Below are 21,554 nucleotides of genomic sequence, written 5' to 3'. Positions count from 1 at the left end.
ATCTTTAGACTATCGATATGAATTACCTCCATTGATCTACAAGACAACAAGTTAGAGAACTTGTTGGAGCTGACTCCAATCGAGCCCTCCGATGCTTAGAGGTGGGATAAATGGCTTTTAGAGTTTGGTTGGAGGATGGGGATAGGGGAAGGAAATAGAGTGCAATAGCTTTATATTTTGTGATCATGAAAACTAAATTACTATTCCGCTTTTTTTATGTACTTAAGAGTGGATGGAAAAAATGGAAGGGTAATATAATAATGGGCTTACAATGTGGAAGGGAATAAGCATATTCTATCGCTCCTTACGGAATAGAGTTATCGGCATTTGGTAGGGGATAAGTAGGGCGTTATCCCGCCGAGTGCTGAAAAAATGACTACGGAATAGCACCTATTCCAATAGTAAGTCTAAAAAGTGGACGTATGCGGTAATCCTAACGTGCCGGAGGGTATCTTCTCCGCACTATAGCCAGGAAATAGGCTACCAACCGATCCAGAAAGACTGTTTAGGCATAATAAGAGAGAAATAAGGTTATCTGGAAAAGCTGTTTAATGGAATTAGGATTATCCAAATATGAACCATACTAATCCAAGGTATTTTTGTTGATCTGTAAATAATGATGTGTTCTATGAATTATATATAATTTCGACAAGAATAAAAAAAAAACCTAGACCTTGTTCGCTAGTGTTTTCGGCACGTCTCGGCTCGTCAAGCCGCTCTACCTTCTCCGGTGCTCTTCTATTTTCTTCAATTCCGGGGACGTCGAGCAGGCCGCGTTTCTTCTCATAATTTATAACGGCGAAGAGGAAGCAGAAGATTCCGATCGCCAAGAAAAGAAAGGATGGTAAAAGTAGGTCCTCCTCCCGATTTTTTTTTTAATGCCATCCTAACCTAATCCTCGTTGTTGCCATTTCTTTCTGTTTAGTTCTATTTATAAGCATCCGATGCCGTGATGTCGTTTTATTGGGCCTTTGACTTGTGCTCCTTTTAATTTCGTGAGGTATTGAGGAGTTTAGTGAGATATATTTTTTCGTTTAATACGAACAGAAATAAAGGAATAAAATGCTCGAATGAAAGCTTGGATTCATATGAGCACTAAATACAGTTTTAGTCACCAAATTCTCTAACTTAGCTTATCCGATATTGGAAATTTGTTTACTTCAATGAAGGCATCCGATCATCCTAATTATATTGCTGATTGTTCTCTTCTTTTCCATGGGAAAATTTCGGAGGTTCCAACAGTCCTATGAGATAACGAAAGCAACAGAAACATGAAAAGTCCAGATCTCTTCCTAAGTGAATTGTTTAGCTGAATATCCATCTTTTTTTTTTTTGTAGGATAACGAGGCCTACATTGGAGAGCATCTGAAAATAGCCCCAGATGTTCGTGATGCTCTTTTACATGGTAATGCAGTTGTTGCTTTGGAGTCGACTATAATTTCTCATGGTAAGCATAGATGATAAAGATAATTTATGCAATACATTTATCTAGCACTTTGAGAATCATTCGGTTGTAAATAATCTTTTTCCTTGGATTGACTTGTATCACATATTGCATATATTGATCATCAAGAGTGTCAAGTTTATGCCTGTTAGATGATTCAGTAATTGATATGAAAATGCACACATTTACGTTGTAACTATCATTTTCTGAAGGATGCCAATTGTTTGAAAGCATCAAAGCATTGTAAATTTGGCCAGTTAGCTAAAGTTCAAGTGGCCTGATGCACATGTAATTTATTGCCATGACATGAATGTCGGAAATAATTTACCTTCCTTTATGTTCTTCATTTTCTGTTTTCAAAGTGCAATTGCAAACAGCTGACATAGACTGACATAGAATCCTAATCGACATGGTGGTTATCCTAATCCAAAAATAATGAAATTGGACATAAACTGGCATAGATTCTCAATGATGATGAACAAACCGACTTAAGTGAAGTCCATGGTGGATTTTCCAAATCGAGAATCTACATTATTGATTACAGTTCAATACAAAAAGTTTAATATTTTGGAGATTACTTGTGTATCAAATTAACATAAAACAAATTGTACTTCTAGAGTTTGATGCCGAACTGTTAATTGTGCATGATAGTAGTTGAGAATTCACACCATTGATCATTATTTACAGATCCTAAGATACTCGTGCGCCCAAACCCAAGTGGCTTTGAATGTTGTTAGACCATAACCATTCAAACAATCCATTTTGTGATTGGTTGATAGATGGTCCAAGAATTGTTAGACATTTTAATGTTGTAGGTTGTGATGATGGTCTGGATTCACACAGGAGGTGTCCATGGTACATGCTTAAAGAAGCCAATAAGAGAAGCCTACTCCATGAAGCCATTTGGTGCAGTTTCTTTGCTTTCATGAAATTAGAATTTGTTTCCTTGCTTAGTAGTTGCATTAATATTGTCGTTAGATATGTTTTATTATGGTGGGGGTATACATTAGTTCTTCTAGTTTTTGGTGTTGTTTTCTCTTGGAAAAGTGGGAAGACCTTTTGAAACTTTTTAATATATACTTTGCATGCCCCAAAGTTAGAAGGATGCTACGTCCTATGTTTATGTGAAGACAAATCATGTATGGAGAAGGTGATTTGAGTGTTTTTTCAGTGAAGCTGTATTTCTCTTCATTTATAATAATGTAGTTAAAAGTTGCCATCTAGGTGCTTGAGCAATTTCCACCGCATTGGTTGCCTGGTGCTTCTTGGGGTTTTACGTAGCATATCTACCCAAGCACATAGGCTGGTGAGATCGTGGTCATCCATTGCAATGTCCCACCAAGGAATATGCCTAAAGATGCTTGTAATAGCAGCCCCTTTCATAAACCCCACTCCATGAAGCCTAATGTTTGAGACTCCTTATAATTTCATGCATTTAGCATATCATGTTTGATTCGTAGATATCAAGGTTGGGTTTTGTAATGGTGAACTTCCAAGTAGGTCTTTTAGTTTGTGTGCTGCTTCTCTTGAAAAATTAGAAAAAAACTTGCTGAAATTTATTTCAATATTTTATGTTGCATGCATGTAGGTGGAGGGATTTTCCATCTTATGCTTAATATAAAGGCTAGTCCTGGATGGGAAGAGGCAATCTATGTGGTTTTTTGAAGGAAGCTTTTGTTTCTTTTCCTTTAGAAGGAGTTCTTCTGAATTTATATACGCATCTCTTAGTGTGTACCCTTGTATTTCTCCTTTTCCCAAGCTAAGCCCTTTATCTGCCTCTATCATTGGTGGATACTCAAGTTGGATAGTCGAGCATGGTATGCACTTGAAGGATTTGGGCTTGATTCCAACTAACAAGGTTTTATCTACTTCTTTTATGTGAATGCCAAATTCTATGTGCTTGTGCTACGGTTCATTTTCCCTGCAATACCAAATATAATCTGTGCACTGCGATTTAGGTTCTCTCAGTCACTAATATCTTTTGTCACTTGCATTAGTATGCCCTATCCGGAGAATCTTTATACTGCAAAAGAGGTTGAGCTATTGTGAAGGAGAATGGAGCTATTCCTGCAACCATTGCCATTCTAGATGGTGTTCCATGCATTGGTGATTTGCTTAGACACATTGTTCTATCTTCTATTGTTTGAATGTAGAAATTCATATTGGTATGTGATTTTCTTTGACATATTTTTCCATCTTTCTATTGTTGGCAACTTGGCATGTAGAAATCAAATTGTATTCTTTACAGACAACCATAATTAAATTGAGAATTTATAATAATGGTCATAAGCAAAACCAACATGCTTTGGCTCATTATGCTGTTATAAAGAGAATACCAGAGAACACTGATGTAGAATCTAGAAACATCAAGTGACACAGAAGGAGTTTAGAGATGTTAGTTGATTTTAGGGGACTGAGATTTGCCATGCCAAAGTTTTTTCTACTTATGATCTTTTTGTACAAAAGGGGTGGACAAGATGCCCAGATTTTATCCAGAATGGGTTATTTACTTATTCCTAGCTGAAAGTGGCCTCATTATGGGATGCTAGGACTTTAATTTTCAGATAATCTAACTTGTGGGAGTTGGCGATTTTGTCCTGAGCAATGCGTTTGACAAATTTTTATTGCAGTAATTTTGAGGTTATCCAAACAGAAAAATGTTACATAAGGTACAGCAGTGCAAGGATTTCAATAATATGTTACCTGTAAATAAATTAAGCAAGAACAAGATATCAAATGTTCTTCTGTTGCCCAAGGTGACAAGCCAAGAGGGGGGGGGGGGGGTGAATTGGTTTCTTTTGAATTTTAACTATCTTACTTGTGTTAAATGATGAGTTAGTGAACTTAAACAAATCACAATGCAAACAACAAGAAGTATAGTGGTTCGGTGCTCTCCTTAGCACCTACGTCCACTCCCCAAGCGACCCCTTGGGAATTCACTATAATCCCGTGGATTACAGTTGGATTGTTTTCCGGGCTCACAATCCAAAAATCTTTGTTGGTTTTACGGGCTCACCAACGAACCTATACACTTTGGTTTCCGGGTCACCAAAACCTTTGTTGGTTTTGCGGGCTCACCAACGAACCTATACACTTTGGTTTTCCGGGTTCACCAAAAACCTTTGTTGGTTTTACTACCGGGCTCACCAACGAACCTTTACACTTTAGTTTTCCGGGTTCACCAAAAACCTTTGTTGGTTTTACGGGCTCACCAACGAACCTTTACAAATAGTTTGATAAACAAAAAGGAAAGATTCAAACTCCTAAATGAGCAAATGAAACAATATTAACTACAAAGAAGAGTTAGAAAGTATTATCGCTTTGAAGTGGCTTTGCTCTTCTTTGTCAAGGATGCTTCACTCTTCAAGGGAGGATGGAGCTCTTGATGACTCTTTGAATCTGCTCAACCCCTTTCTTTGATTCTTGAATGAAGCACTTGAATGAAGAAGATTAGGGCACTTTTGTTTCTTGTGTACTCTTTGATATCTCTTTCAAAAGTTGTCTATCTGATAAATAGTGCCCCTTTAAATAGCTTCCCACATCCTTTGGTCAAGCCCCAATGGTTAGAATTCAAAAAACTAGCCGTTACTGATCTTGGAAAGGACAAAAAGTACATCTGCAGAACTAGCCGTTACTGTTCAGCCCGTGTTTGGGTCGGCTCAACCTGTCCTTAGGTCGACCCAACTTTGCCTTGGGTCGACTCAAACATTCCTTGGGTCGACCCTCTCAGAGAACACAGAAACTTGAATTTCAGACTTCCTTCACTTGGGTCGACCCAACCATCTTTGGGTCGACTCAAAGTTCACTTGGGTCGACTCAACTTCTTCTGGGTCGACCCTCTCATAATTTCAGAGAACCATTTCTGTCTGTCTTTCTGTCTTGCCTTTGGGTCGACCCTCTCAGGGTTGGGTCGACTCAAGCTGGGTCGACTCAACCACGTTGGGTCGACCCTCTCAGTAAATCCAGAGAACATATTTCTTTCATGTTTTGAGGTTCTTGAAGTTTGGGTCGACTCATGCTTACCTTGAGTCGACCCAACTCACTGTTCATCTGTGCCAATTTGCAGAAGTGTGCCAAATGACTCTGATGTCCGGGGTCGACCCAATCATCCTTGGGTCGACTCAATCTACACTTTGCTGCATCTCAAGGTAGATTCATTCAAATGAACAAAGCCATGTATCTATTATCATTCATACAAATATACTGAGAGTAATGAACTTATAAATGAAGTATCAATTTAACTTATAATATACTCTAATAATGCTTGTTAATCATCAAAATAACACTATCATCCTCAATCTCCCCCTTTTTGATGATTACAAAATAAAGAGTATAAGCCTATTGATACCTGTCTTAAAAACAGTTATAAAAGGGTTAAATTGCTGAATTTCAGCTTTCATATATAAGAGTGAAATCTCCCCCTATATCATCAAATGTTGCCAATTTGACTTTTTGAATGCTCCCCCTTTCATTTATAATTCATTAGCGATGAAACTTCAAAAATTTGAGATAAACTAGAGTTTCAGGTTAGTATCAGGTGCGAGAGGTGCGTGCCAAATTCTGAAATTATATGTGCCAAATTATGAAATTGATAGAAATTTTTGATTTGATGATTTCATTGTTACAATTGCTCCCCCTTGATGTATAGCTATCTTATATGATTTTCAATTGTTTGCCCAATATTTCTCTTTCTGCATAAATTCTTATTTCTTTTCTCTACTTCTCCTTCTTAACTTTCTTTACTTTTGCTCTTATTATTCTTTCTTACTTACTCTAAATATCTTACTTCTCCCCTTTTGTTGCTTTATCTAATCTACGCAAAATCTTACTTCTCACTAAGATCTTTATTCTCCTCAAATAAATACTCTTCTTTACTTCCTAAAATAAAAAATACTCTTTCTTTACTTCTCCCCCTTTTGTTATCATCAAAAAGATACATGGAAAGATGCAATAAACAACAAACTTCAAACTTCATGATCAAAATAGAACATTTTCATACATTCATGTCCTAAAACAAAAAAAAAAGATATAATGTTTCTTAATCAAGATTTAAAGATACATGATAAAAGCAAGATACATATAGAACTAGATATCTAGCCTAGGCTCTAAACATAGATGCTAAGATCAGCCTAGGGAGACTCTAACGGCTGGGATCTAGTCCTCATCCTCCTAGTGTACGTGGCGAGGGAGGTCGAGCCTGGTGGAACTGGTCTGGCGTGGAGCACGACGAGCTGGATGACTCTGTGCCGAAATCTCTGACTCAGCAGCCTGGCACAGATGGTCCATGGTCTCTCTCTCTCTGGAGTGCTCCAATTGCTGCCTCAGATCACTGATCTCAGCAGACATGACATCCAATCGGGCGTCCATCGGCTCGTCAGCCCGTCATGATAGTCCTCGCCTGAGCTGACATGAGCTCAGTCATCCTGCTCCAGAACTCATCCGTATCTGACGGAGGAACGGATGACGATGGTCCAGCTCTGAGGGCAGTAGGATGATCCATATGCTCCTCATCCTCATCCTCTGGGCATCTCCCTCTGTGCCTCACCCTGAATGCCTGCTCCAGTATGAATCCACTGCCCGTTCACTTTCTCATATCCCATGCTATAAGTGTCCGTGCAGTGTATTGTCAGTGTGATGCAGACTCTTGGATGCCTCCTCCTCGAGAGGTAAACCGTGCTGACGGAAAATCAATGTGAGTATCATACCATAAGGTAGTGATACCCTGTTGCTGCACATCACCTTCCTCATCTGTTTCAGTATCATAGCCGGAAGATTTAGGGAATCCCCCGAATCATACACTCCATCACTGCCAGATCCGCTCAGTGATGAGATCGAATCTCCCGGTCTTTGGAAATAAAATCCTATGATCATATTGAGCAATAATCTCATTTCAGCGGAAAGAGAACTAGCTATTACCTTCGTGGAAAAATCGAAGTTCTCATTTTCCATGATCAACTGTAGAGCTCTCATTTTGTTTTCTGGCTTTTCCGGATGCTCCTATGTAGGTAGATGAAGTAGCTCACTCAAGCCTCCTCGGAAACTCGAATTCGAACCCCTCGAACTTCTGAAACAAGCCCTCCCATACCAGTCTTGAGGAAGGCATAGAACTCTGTACCAATCCGGGTAGATAACCACATCTAGGAAGCAAAATACTCCCAACCTTGCCTTGGATCCATTCCCAAATCCGAAACCCTTCTATTGAAGAACTCGGAATGGATCCTTCTTCCCTTGTAACCGGCCTCCCCGCAAATCTTGCAAGTATCACTGAGGGAAGGAGAGGAGGGGGCTCCGCACGTGCCTCACTCGTGGAGACACGGGAGAAGGCTCGGTAGGTTGCCTTCCTCCCGTTGGATCCGAGTTACTCTTCCGGATCTCTTGCTACGGCTCTTTTGGGTCCATTTCTCTAAGATCTCAAGGAAACTACTGTTTGGAGATGATTGGAGAAGATTGAGAGTGGGGAAAAGTTTTTCGGAAGAAGACAAAGGGCAACAGTGCCCTAAAAGCTCTCGGGTCCCCTTTTATCAGTGGGTCCCGACGTGGGTCGACTCAAGATTTTTCTTGGGTCGACTCAACGTTGGTCGACCCATGTTCTGGTTGGGTCGACCCAAGTGCAGAAATTTTCTTTCTCTTCCTTTTGCTTCTAAAAATTTTCTTGCTTCCAAACCTTATAAATTCTCTCTGGGACAATGAACATGAGTAAGGAATCTCTAGATAACAAATTGACTCATGTTCATGGATTTAGAAGTTAAGGAATTATCATGAGACTACAGCTCCCTTTTATATTCTTCAATAAAAAGATCACATATGCCTAATTCCCTTCTTAGCATGCAGAATCTATCTTCACTCAATTTTGTAAATATGTCGGCTAATTTTTTTCAGTGCATATATGCTCAATACATATTTCCATTTTGCACATGATCCCTAATAAAATGGTACCTTATTTCTATGTGTTTGGCTTTAGAGTGCTGAACTGGATTTTTAGTAAGATTGATGGCACTAGTATTATCACACTTAATAGGAATATTATCTAGTTTAACTCCATAGTCCTCTAGTTGTTGCTTAAGCCATAATACTTGAGCACAACAACTACCAGCAGCTATATATTCAGCTTCAGCTGTGGACAGTGCCACTGAATTCTGCTTTTTGCTAAACCATGATACTAAGTTATTTCCTAAGAATTGACATGTGCCACTTGTGCTCTTCCTATCTAATTTGCATCCGGCAAAATCAGCATCTGAATATGCAAGCAAATCTAGACAGGAGTCTCTGAGTACCATAATCCTATATTGGTAGTTCCTCTTAAATATCTAAGGATTCTCTTAACAGCACTTAAATGTGACTCCTTAGGATCCGATTGGTATCTAGCACATATTCCTACACTAAATACGATGTCGGGTCTACTAGCAGTAAGATAGAGCAAGGATCCAATTAGTCCTCTATAGAGCTTAATATCAATACTCTTCCCTTTTTCATCTTTGTCTAGCTTACTAGTAGGATTCATTGGAGTGCCTACTCCCTTATGATTTTCATTCCCAAACTTCTTTAGTATTTCCTTTGTATACTTAGTTTGATGAATGAAAATGCCTTCTTTAGTTTGTTTGATTTGTAATCCTAGAAAGAAGCTTAGTTCTCCCATCAAACTCATTTCAAATTCTCCATGCATTAAATCAGCAAATTCTTTGCAAAGAGTATCATTTGTGGCACCAAAGATTATGTCATCTACATATATTTGTACCACTAATAGATTTTTGTCCTTTCTTTTGAGAAATAGAGTTTTATCTACATTTCCTCTACTAAAGTCATTATTAAGCAGAAATTTGCTTAATCGATCATACCAAGCCCTAGGTGCTTGCTTTAATCCATATAATGCCTTATGTAGTTTAAACACATGATTTGGCAATTCATGATTCTCAAAAACTGGAGGTTGTTCTACATATACTTCCTCCTCAATAAACCATTTAAGAATGCACTCTTCACATCCATTTGATATAATTTGAAATCCATGAAACATGCAAATGCTAGAAGTAATCTAATAGCCTCTAATCTAGCTACAGGAGCAAATGTTCATCAAAATCTATTCCTTCTTCTTGATTGTATCCCTTAGCTACAAGTCTAGCCTTATTTCTTATAACTAATCCATTTTCATCTAATTTATTTCTAAATATCCATTTTGTTCCAATTACTGAATTATGCTTTGGTCTTTCAGTTAATGTCCATACATTACTTCTTTTGAATTGATTTAATTCTTCTTGCATGGCATTTATCCATTAGTATCTTTTTCAGCTTCTTCATAAGTCTTAGGTTCTAATTGTGAAACAAAAGCAAGATAATCATTTAAATTTCTAAGAGATGATCGAGTTCTTACCCCTTGAGATGGATCACCAATGATTAAGTCTTTAGGTGTCCATATGCATACCTCCATTCCTTTGGCAAGTTTTGGGTGGTGGCACGCAATCATCTCCCTTATCTTGATTTGGCACGTCATCAATATTCAACTTTTCAAAGTCGATAATTCCTGTATCATCATCAACAATATTTTCTTTCCTAGCAGACTCACTATCAGACTCATCAAATATAATATTGACTGACTCTTCACTACTAAGGTTCTTTTATTGAATACTCTGTATGCCCTGCTAGATGTGGAGTATCCTAAGAAGATACCTTCATCTGACTTGGCATCAAATTTACTTAGATCCTCCTTGCCATTGTTTAAGATGAAACATCTACATCCAAAACTTTAAGATATTTAGCAGTTGGTTTCTTATTCTTCCAAAGTTCATAAGGAGTTTTCTTGGTTATTGGTCGTATTAAAACTCGATTTAGAATATGGCAAGCAGTGTTTATAGCTTCAGCCCAAAAGTACTTTGGAAGATTTGACTCACACAACATTGTGCGTGCCATTTCTGCCAATGTCCTATTTTTCTTTCAACAACCCCATTTTGTTGAGGCGTTCTAGGTGCTGAAAATTGATGTGATACCATTTTTAGTGCAAAATTCTTCAAAGTGTTGATTTTCAAATTCGTACCATGATCACTTCGAATTGCTACTAAGGTGAGTTTCTTTTCATTTATGATATTATTATATAGTTTCAAAAATTCTGAAAATGCTTCATTCTTATGTGCCAAAAATGAAACCCATGTATACCTTGAAAAATCATCAACAATAACTAGTCCATACTTCTTCCCTCCTAGACTTGTAGTTCTAGTAGGTCCAAATAAATCCATGTGTATGAGTTCAAAGGTCTAGTTGTTGATACTACATTCTTTCGATTTGAAAGATGATTAGTTTGTTTTCCAATGAACATGGTCCACATATTTTGTCCTTTTCAAAGATCAATTTTGGCACATCTTTATTAATTCCTTCTTAACTAGTTTTGATATTAATTCCATACTAGCATGTCCTAATCTTCGATGCCAAAGCCAACTAGTTTCATTTTTCTTTTCTTCATTAGTAATTAAGCATAACCATTTTTCTTGCCTAACTCATGAAGATCTACTAAGTAAATATTTCTTTGCCTTTGTCCTACAAGTACAATGCTATTATCTTTAGGATTGTGATTATGCATACAGATGCTTCAAATGACTTTAAACCCTTTATCACAAAATTGACTTATGCTAAGAAGGTTATGTTTCAAACCCTTAACTAATAAGACATTTTCTATAAAAATAGATGGAGCAATGAAAATTTTACCCTTTCCAATGATATCCTTTACCATTGTCTCCATAGGTTACTACTCCACCCTTCTTTGATTCCAAGGTGACAAATTGATCTACGTCACCGGTCATGTGTCTTGAACAGCCGCTATCTAGATACCATCGTTTTTCCACTTTATCAGCTGCAAGACACCCCTCATCGTCATTGGCCATATGACACATTTGGGCCGTCTCTTGATGATCTTCCTCTTCCGAACTTGACTCCTCACTTTCACTCCATTCAGCCATGAAATTCTTCTTTTTCAGTTTTCTTGCCATCCATTTCAAATCTGGGCAATCTATCTTATAATGCCCGGGTTTGTTACACTCATAGCAAATAGGAGTTTCTTTTTCTTTTTCCTTGTCCTTACCCTTTTCTTTGCTTGAGCTACCTTTGAGGAAGGGTTTCTTTTTATAAAATCTATTCTTACCTCTCATAAATTTTCTGAATTTTCTTCCAAGCACAGCCATCCCTTCTTCATCAAATTCATCATCATTATCTGAATCTTCTGATTCAGTTTGTTGTTTAGAGGTGTTAGTCTTTAGGGCAATGGGCTTTCTTCTCTTGACCTCTTCTTCCGAATTTTCCCTCATTGTCAACTCATGGGTCATGAGTGATCCTAGAAGTTCCTCTAATTGCAGTGTGTTGAGGTCCTTAGCTTTCTGAATTGCGGTTACCTTGGCCTCCCAAATTCTTGGTAGAGACCTGAGAATTTTTCGCACCAATTCAGAGTTAGTGTAAGACTTTCCTAAACTCTTAAGCCCATTTATAATTTGAGTAAAACGAGTAAACATATCAGTTATGAACTCAGTAGACTCCATTTTAAATAATTCATACTTGTGTACTAATATGTTTATTTTTGACTCCTTAACTTGATTGGTCCCTTCATGAGTGACCTCAAGTTTGTCCCAAATTTCTTTAGCAGAGATGCAAGTAGATATTCTGTTAAATTCATTTATATCTAAAGAGCAATAAAGTACATTTATAGCTTTTGCATTTAATTGTGCCAATCTTATATCACTTTCATTCCAATCTATTTCTGGTTTGGGTATGATAGTGCCCTCTATATTAAGTGTGGGTGTGTGAGGCCCTCTAGTAATGATGTACCATAATTCATAATCTAAAAGCTTGAATGAATATCCTCATCCTAGCTTTCCAATATGTGTAGTTGTGCCATTAAATAGAGGTGGTCTATTTGCGGATTGCCCCTCACTCATAATACATCCCACTTGGGTTGTCATGATCTTTAACTCTTGATTGTGAGATCAATGAGTACTATTGGAGCACCTTGCTCTGATACCACTTGTTGCCCAAGGTGACAAGCCAAGAGGGGGGTGAATTGGTTTCTTTTGAATTTTAACTATCTTACTGTGTTAAATGATGAGTTAGTGAACTTAAACAAATCACAATGCAAACAACAAGAAGTATAGTGGTTCGGTGCTCTCCTTAGCACCTACGTCCACTCCCCAAGCGACCCCTTGGGAATTCACTATAATCCCGCGGATTACAGTTGGATTGTTTTCCGGGCTCACAATCCAAAAATCTTTGTTGGTTTTACGGGCTCACCAACGAACCTATACACTTTGGTTTTCCGGGTTCACCAAAAACCTTTGTTGGTTTTGCGGGGCTCACCAACGAACCTATACACTTTGGTTTTTCCGGGTTCACCAAAAAACCTTTGTTGGTTTTACGGGCTCACCAACGAACCTTTACACTTTGGTTTTCCGGGTTCACCAAAAAATCTTTGTTGGTTTTACGGGCTCACCAACGAACCTTTACAAATGTTTGATAAACAAAAAGGAAAGATTCAAACTCCTAAATGAGCAAATGAAACAATATTAACTACAAAGAAGAGTTAGAAAGTATTTATCGCTTTGAAGTGGCTTTGCATCTTCTTTGTCAAGGATGCATCACTCTTCAAGGGAGGATGGAGCTCTTGATGACTCTTTGAATCTGCCTCAACCCCTTTCTTGATTCTTGAATGAAGCACTTTGAATGAAGAAGATTAGGGCACTTTTGTTTTTCTTGTGTACTCTTTGATATCTCTTTCATAAAGTTGTTCTAATCTGATGAATAGTGCCCCTTTAAATAGCTTTCCACATCCTTTGGTCAAGCCCCAATGTTAGAATTCAAAAACTAGCCGTTACTGACCTTGGGAAGGACAAAAAGTACATCTGCAGAACTAGCCGTTACTGTTCCAGCCCGTGTTTGGGTCGGCTCAACCTGTTCCTTGGGTCGACCCAACTTTGCCTTGGGTCGACTCAAACATTCCTTGGTCGACCCTCTCAGAGAACACAGAAACTTGAATTTCAGACTTCCTTCACTTGGGTCGACCCAACCATTCTTTGGGTCGACTCAAAGTTCACTTGGGTCGACTCAACTTCTTCTTGGGTCGACCTCTCAGTAATTTCAGAGAACCATTTTCTGTCTGTCTGTGTCTGTCTTGCCTTTGGGTCGACCCTCTCAGGGTTTTGGGTCGACTCAAGCTTGGGTTCGACTCAACCACTGTTTGGGTCGACTCTCTCAGTAAATCCAGAGAACATATTTTTTTTCATGTTTGAGGTTCTTGAAGTTTGGTCGACTCAATGCTTACCTTGGGTCGATCCCAACTCACTGTTCATCTGTGCAATTTTGCAGAAGTTGTGCCAAATGACTTCTTGATGTGCCCCGGAGTCGACCCAATCATCCTTTGGGTCGACTCAATCTACACTTTGCTGCATCTCAAGGTTAGATTCATTCAAAATGAACAAAGCCATGGAATGCCGTACCGGCCCGTTACCGGCCGGTACGGGCCGGTACGTACCGGTCCGGTCCCTAGACGGTACCGGGAACGGATAAAAAAACCGGTATTTCCCGGTTTTTTATCCGAACCGGCCGGTACGGGTGCGTACCGGCCGGTTCGGGCCCGTACCGGCCGGTTCAGGGCCCCGTACCGGCCGGTTCGGAGCCCGTACCGGCCGGTACGGGCCTCGTTACCGCGTGCGAACCGGCCGGTTCGCACCGGTACGATTTTTTTTTTTTTTTTAGAACCACAAGCGCCGCGCGCTGTGGTTTTTGAAACCACCGGTACCGGCCGTACGGACCGGACCGGACCGGTACCGTACGGTCCGGCCGGCCACCGGTACGCCGACCGGGTACCGGTACGGCGGACCTTGAACAAAGCCATGTATCTATTATCAATTCATACAAATATACTGAGAGTAATGAACTTATAAATGAAGTATCAATTTTAACTTATAATATACTCTAGATAATTGCTTGTTAATCATCAAAATAACACTATCATCCTCATCTTCACCATTTCCGATTTCACATAAGGATAAGAAAATTTTCTAATGCACATAGGCAAACTTATTTCTCTGTAGAGTTGTTGAAAGATGACAAGTTAATTTATTTAATATAGTTTTAAAGCATGAGGATGATAGGTTGAATAGCTTCAGTAGTTCAACTTGCTAACATGTAGATATCAAAGAGAAGCTTTTAGGTTGAAGATGAGGATGTTGTGTGATTCTGGATAATTGATGACAAGGCAAGCAGCTTTGTTGGTGAGATGAAGAAGCCCCTTAAGGTGTAGAAGCTTTTGAAATCACATTCATATGCAAAAATTGCAGCAGAGTTTTTTGAGATTACAATACCATAAATGAAGTTGGCTCCAGATGATACCAATCTTATATATACAATCCCGCCACCTACTCTAATAGAGAAACGAGTTTTTTTCAGTCTTTTGTATGAGAAACACTATAGTTTTACTTACTGAAAAAACCCAAGCTCATGAAACCAGCTGGCTCCAATCATTAAGTGTAAAAAGAAGTTTGAGGATATTTTGATGGTGCAAAACCAAGGAGACCTAGCAGGGAAAATTGCTCTAACTATTGAACAATGCAATCAGGGCTGCATCCAAAGAGATAGTTGTAGGGCTAAACTTGAGATGAGTTTCTTTGTATTCGAAGTTGGTGCAAGTCATGGGAGACCCAAGGTATATGAGAAGGGGAAAGTACATACTAAAAATGATCTCTTAGAGCTTTTGGCTGATGTTAGACTGAATTGGGAAATTTGTAATTGATTTGTTGCTGTCTTAGAGACGGATGAAGTATATTTGTTGGGATGTCAAGGTCAATCTTATTTTCCTTTCTTAAAAAATCAAGTCACTTGGTTAGCATATAACATATTCAAGTCATGATCATGCAATTTCTAATATGATGTCCACTGACAAGTTAGTGTCCATGGATTCATTTGGAATTTGATTGCAAATGTTCATTTTTATCCAAATAAATCTACTCTTCGATATCATAGCGATTTCTTTAATTCTTGAATCTGATTTTTTTTTTTTAGTTTTGGATGGACACGTACATGAATATCAGCTGGCGCCATAAGAGGACATATAATGATTTATAGACAAAATAAGTTTAACTAAAACATGTAATTTCAGTATTGTATAAAAGAAAACACTAAGGATATTGTGTGTCAAGGTCTTTCGATGTGCATATTTCTTAAATCGGGACTTCCCAATTAGCTTAAGGAGTTTAGGAAAATGACATTTGCGAAGTTATTTCAATAATTGCATGCTTCACCAATTTATAAACAAAAAAAGGCTCACTTTTAAAATTATAATAGTGGGTCTTACTCATTGTTGGAGTGCAACTCTCTACCATTTTTTTAAATGCTGCAATTAAAATTTGATAAGTATCCAAGTATCTTATCATATCCAATTCAAATGCCTATCTAACTCTGATTCTGGGAGCTGGACATGAGTGCAGGTGACAGAAACATTCTAAGAATTTATTGGTTGCTATAGCATGAGAGAACTTGTCCACTTCAAGAAAGGAAATGCTGAATATTTCTATAAAAATTGTATCTTTTTTAGACCATGTAAACAATATAGTTGGAAGGCCATAATTCATGTTTTGAAAATTATATAAAATCATAAATTATTGTGTCTGTTCAAGGTCCAAACACACCCTAAGCGACTAACAGATTATGTGTGTGTTTATTGAGTTTCACTTAATTGAAGTTCACCTTTAGTGGCTTGCAAACAATCTAAATTTGATAAGTTGTTTGTCAGATAGATAAGGAGTCATGGGACCTGCATCAATTGAAAACAATGCAATGAAGGAGCAATTGAGAGGGTGTGGGCGTGTGTAACAACTTAGAAGGTTTTGGTGAGATGAGGTGCTAAAATTTGTCTTGAATCATTCAGAATGTGGAGAAGGCATAAGATCATGGATGAAAAGTGTGAGAAAGAACTTGAAGAAGATTGCAATAATGCTAAAAGTAATACTCAGTAACATTTTTTTGCGAACAAGGATCTGAAAATCAACCCCAAATGGTTGAGATAAGGGTTAGTGGTTATGGGATATGATTGGTCCTACTTGTACTCAACTTCGATTTTATTTTTTTATTTGTTGGCAGTTTTAAGAAGATAAAATTGAAAAGTTCTCTTGCTTTTATTCGACATGAGGCAAAAGCTATAAGATTACCATTATTTCTTAGTTAAAAATCAAAGGGGGCCGCCATTGATGAACACCTTTTCTCTGTGATGATTGTAGCAATTTTCTTGGATGTTAGGCTTTCAGTAATTTTTGTGCGCTTATTGGGTGATATTGGTTGCATTTTAAGGAATGCCTCATTAACACAGTACTTGCAGTGTCTTTATTGCTTTGAATGCATTAACAAAGAAGGCCATTGGAAACCATGGATTCTAAGCAAAGGGAAAATCAGACATTTGGTGATAACATATTGCCATTACTAGGCAAGAGCAATTACTAAGCTGCTCTCTTGAATTAAAAAAAATTAAACAAAGAGCACAGAGCAATTGTTTGATTGCCTTTTAATCAAAAAATAAAAACAAGACATGATAGATGTGGTACATTAAATTTAGTCTTGATTTCATGAAACTCTCACTTCATAATCTGCATTATTGAAAACAATCCTCTCTAGGTCAAGCAATGAGTCAGTGGTCACCTGCTTGGTTGGTTTTCGAACTCTTGGAACCTAAAAAGAAAAAAGTGCTTGTTTTTGTGGGCACCGGTACCACAATTGCAAACCTTAGAACTATAAACATATGTATATGTGTATGTATATAATGATCTCATAAGTTAAAATCTATTAAAATAATGTTACATGGACATGAACATGAGAATCAGATTTGGACACATCTGTGTATGCAAGAGTCAAAAAAGGAGATGGAGATATGTAGAAAAAATAATTTTAACGAAAATATATAATTTAAGTGTTGTATAAAAGAAAACATTAGAAGATACTATCTGTTAAGACCATAGTATGCCGTACCGGCTTGAATCGAGCAGTACGGAGCATATCGTACTGTACCGATTGGGTATTGGTATCCGGTACGGATGGTGTACCGACATTCGATACACAAAAAAAAATTATGTATCCTACTGTATCGACTAAGGTCTGCCGAACCAGTACTGAAATCCGTACCAGTCGGCACCCGGTATGGTTTGGTACCGGACTGAACCGGTAGGGCAATGACAGGTGGCCCTATCCAATTCGGTTTGAAATTGGGTTGGGTTGCACCGAGTCGGCAATGAATTGGCCGGTTTTGGCCGGTTTTTTGCGATAAAGGATCGGTTCCAGCCGGTTCCGTGCGGTAAAAAGCTGGGTTCGGCTGGTAGGGGCCGAAACTGAATATGAATGATGAACCGATCTAGTTTGGCATTGGGTCTGTTTGGTACTGCCTGAACTGGACGGTTCGGTCCATTTTTTTTTTTGATATAGTGGCAACTCACACTATACGCGTATGAGTGCATCCATAAGAATCGAAAAGTAAAAGTCGATGTAGGGGTGGGGGAGCGGACTCCGTGTCAGCCCATCGAAATCTCTCTGAGCGGTGCGCCGCATAGGAGGTGACACAATCAACCGCACTATTCACCTTCCGATAGACGTGGGTAGCCCGGAATGCTGCAAGCCCACCCACAATCTCGCATATATCCCACAACAGCGGATGCCTATCCAGATGCCTGTGTCTGTCAGTACTCTTCTGAATTCAATCAATCACTAGGGCTGCGTCGCCCTCAAGCTGAATGCAGGTCACCCCTAGGACCAATCTGGAGTAGTGACGCAGAACGGGGATGGGTTTATGTGGTGGACTCAGACGGAAGGGCTGATCTTTATTCTTTCTTTTTGTTTTTCTCAAGTGGCGGTTAGGGTTTTGATTAATGGAAGGATGAAGGAAGAAGATAATGATGATGAAGAGATTGGGTTCTATTGATGACACCCAAGTTAAAGAAATGGTGAATAATTGGACTAGGGCTAGTTAGGGCGTGGTGATGATGGATGCAAGAAAGATGTAAGGAAGATAACTAGGTCTTGTTTGAAAGAGTCTCACCTTCACTCAAGAATCCGGGGTTGGCATTAAGGAGTCTTACCTTTTCTGCTTCTACTGATGAAGAACCTCGGCGTCTCACCAATGGTTTTCAATGGGTCTCACCTAGAAAGAAGGAACTTTTGGAGTCTCACCAAAGGAGGAAGAAGAAGCCTTACGCCTCTCAATCTCAAAAGCAATTGAAAACCAAAATTAATTCTCTAATTTTATTCTTCAATCTTTTCTTTATATAGAGTAAGAGGTTGGAAAAATATGGACTCTTACAACCAAAATTTTAGGACTCCAACTAAACATGGACTCTTTTAAATCAAATCAATCATTTGACAAAGTCAACTGACGAAATCAACTAAATCAATTAAGACTCTCAAATAACTAGGACTCTTTAAAAACACATGGACTAAGAGTCCAAATCAGCTAAGCCTCTTTCAAACGACACATGGACTCAATAAATAAAACTCCAAATAATCTAGGATTCCTCAGATGCATGGAAGAGAGTTTAAATCAACTAGGACTCTTCTCAAACGCCACATGGACCAAAAGACAACTCCTAATCACTTGACAATAGAGAGAATCTAGGACTCCTAGGACACTTGACTTTGACCAAGTCAAAGTCTCCACATCATGCTTTGATCTTCACGCCATCTAATTGCCACTTGGCACTCAATTACATGGACTCAATCATCAAACACAAATCAGCAAATTACAAATCCAAATTAAGAATCCAATGTAACTAGGTTATAAAAATATTGGACCCATTGTGTTTCGAGCATACCCAAGCGACGATCCAAACACGACGCACATCTAGGATGAATCGGGCTCTTGCTCCTGCATCAAATAGATAATGCCTTTCGATGCAGCTCTCAGCTCTGCGCTACTGGCTGACTCGTTTAAGATGTGCTATCCCTCGGCCGCAATAAGCTTGGACTCATTATCCTTGATTACAAAGCCCACTCTACCTCTATTTCCATTGCCAGCGCTACTACCATCAAAGTTAATCTTGAGGAAGCCAAGAAGTGGGAGCTCCTAAGAGACCAAAATGCTTTTGGGCGCTACATAAGCTAAGTGGGAGCTCCAGATGTCCCTGGCCGACCCAGGCAATGCTGCAATAGTAGTGTTGGTAATCTCTGTTGCTTGAAGTAAAGCTCTGTCCGCCACTGTCCTCGTATGCATTCTTTTGCCCTCAAAGATTCGGGCATTTCTGTCCAGCCATATATGATAGGTCATATAGGTGCACCTGATGCCCCACTCCATAGTGCTCGGTTTCCGCTGGGCTTCCTTCAGTTGGCCTAGGAAGTTCTCTGTCGAAGTCACTCCCTGCAGTGAGTCCATGATCCAACCCACACCTGAGCTACACGGGGGCACCTAAATAGAAGATGGCTGGCGGTCTCCTCCACACCGGGGCATCCCTCACATACTGAGGTGACTCTCAACCCCCGTTTGGCCAATACACTCCTCGTTGGTAAGCAGCCACAAGCAACCTTGCAAAGAAAGAGGGCGACACGGGGATGAATGCGTAGCCTCCAAATGCAAACCCATCCATCCTTCGGGCTGATTCCTTGCTGACCAGGACCTATAGGTCTCGGGTACGCACCCTTGTCCCTCCGGTTGCACTCCACACCCTCCTATCCATGGACTCCCCAATAGGTACCAACAGTGCCAAAATCCTCTTCACCAAATGCTCCTCAAAGGCCCATCTAATCCAAGGTAGCACCAACGGAGAGCGGGCACAAATCTCCCTCCATATGAAAGAGCATCGACGACCGGTGTGAAAAACCAACCCGGCCGCCCGCTCCCCATACTTCGCCCTCATCAGTATATACCATAGGCTCTCGGGTTCCAAAAAGTACCTGGCCGCGTGTCTGGCCGCCATAATCTCCCGCTTGACTATCAGGGAATGAACCCCCACACCTTCCAATTTGGTTGGCTGACAGATCACATCCCACGCAAGGAGAGTGCTACGCCCTCCCACTCCTCTCCTCCCCTAGATAAAGTTTCTGAACAGTTGCTCCAAAGCCCTTAATGGTGCCATCGGCACAATGGTGTTAGACAATAAATAAACTGGGATCGAGCTGAGAACTGACCGGATAAGGGTGATCCTCCCTATCATCGATAAAGCGCTCGCCTGCTATTCCTCCAACCTGTCTGATGCTCTGCTCGATGGTTGAACGATCCCCTCATCGCAGGCGTCGACCAATGATTGGAACTCTAAGATACCGTAAAGTGCTCCCCTGCTTGCCCACACCCAAGATTTCCATGATGGTCCTCCTCAGTCGTGCCTTAGCCTTCGGGTTGAAGCAGATAGCTGACTTATCCATATTTACCCTTTGTCCGGAAGCCTCGCAATATGCCACCAAGATCTCCTGTAGCACCTGTGCCGAGTGTGTCGTGACTCGGGCTAGTAATAAGCAGTCATCAGCAAAAAATAAGTAAAAAATCTAGACCGACCCTGGCACTGATCTATAGGCCGCCAGCGCCTGATCCGCAGTTAAGACCTTCTCATCCAAACATGCCCAATTAGTTTAATGATTTGAGAAAAATAACTTTTAGCAATGTTATTCAATTTCCAAATTCTTAACCAATCTCTAAAAAAAATAAAATGTTACTTTAAACATTATTATAGCAGGTTTAACTCATTGTCAGAGCCCAACTATCTACCAATTTCTAAAAGCTGCAATTAGAAAAATTGTTATGTATGTAATTGTCTGACATGTTTACAAGTCAGCCACATCTGACACAGATTCTAGAAGTTGAACTGAGTTTTCCGGTAACATAGTTAAAAATTATGTTGGTGCCAAATCCTATCAATTTAAAATAAATAGAAATCTTTTCAAAGTGCACTCAATATTGATCATGAGCTACAATGTCAAAATTGCTTGGAAACCAAAATGCAAGTGTTTCGACGCTGCTTACCTGGGCATCAGGCGAACATAGACTTAAAAACTGTAAAACAGTTAGTGAGCTAAACTACATCATACACTATAATTGAAGGGTCCAAACTCTTCTTGATCAACATTTAAAACACATAGGAACCAAAATTGAATGGATATGGATGTTTCTAAACTATAAATCAAA

The 21,554-nt window shown here is 39.4% G+C and overlaps 1 protein-coding gene across 1 annotated transcript in view; it reads left to right on the top strand.

The window, feature by feature from the left end:
- Nucleotides 1–510: 510 nt before the first annotated feature.
- LOC103723746 (pseudouridine-5'-phosphate glycosidase) overlaps nt 511–21,554 on the top strand; it is a 41,526-nt gene continuing 20,482 nt past the window's right edge. Inside the window, 5 exon segments of the mRNA XM_039119800.1 lie at nt 511–593; nt 686–850; nt 1,339–1,447; nt 3,441–3,482; nt 3,485–3,550. Of these exon segments, the coding sequence (XP_038975728.1) occupies nt 842–850; nt 1,339–1,447; nt 3,441–3,482; nt 3,485–3,550 (226 nt within the window). The 5' untranslated portion in view covers nt 511–593; nt 686–841.

Source organism: Phoenix dactylifera, unplaced genomic scaffold, assembly GCF_009389715.1.
Source record: "Phoenix dactylifera cultivar Barhee BC4 unplaced genomic scaffold, palm_55x_up_171113_PBpolish2nd_filt_p 000618F, whole genome shotgun sequence".
In the NCBI taxonomy this organism is placed as follows: Eukaryota; Viridiplantae; Streptophyta; class Magnoliopsida; order Arecales; family Arecaceae; genus Phoenix; species Phoenix dactylifera.
This window is presented reverse-complemented; position numbering and strand designations above follow the sequence as displayed.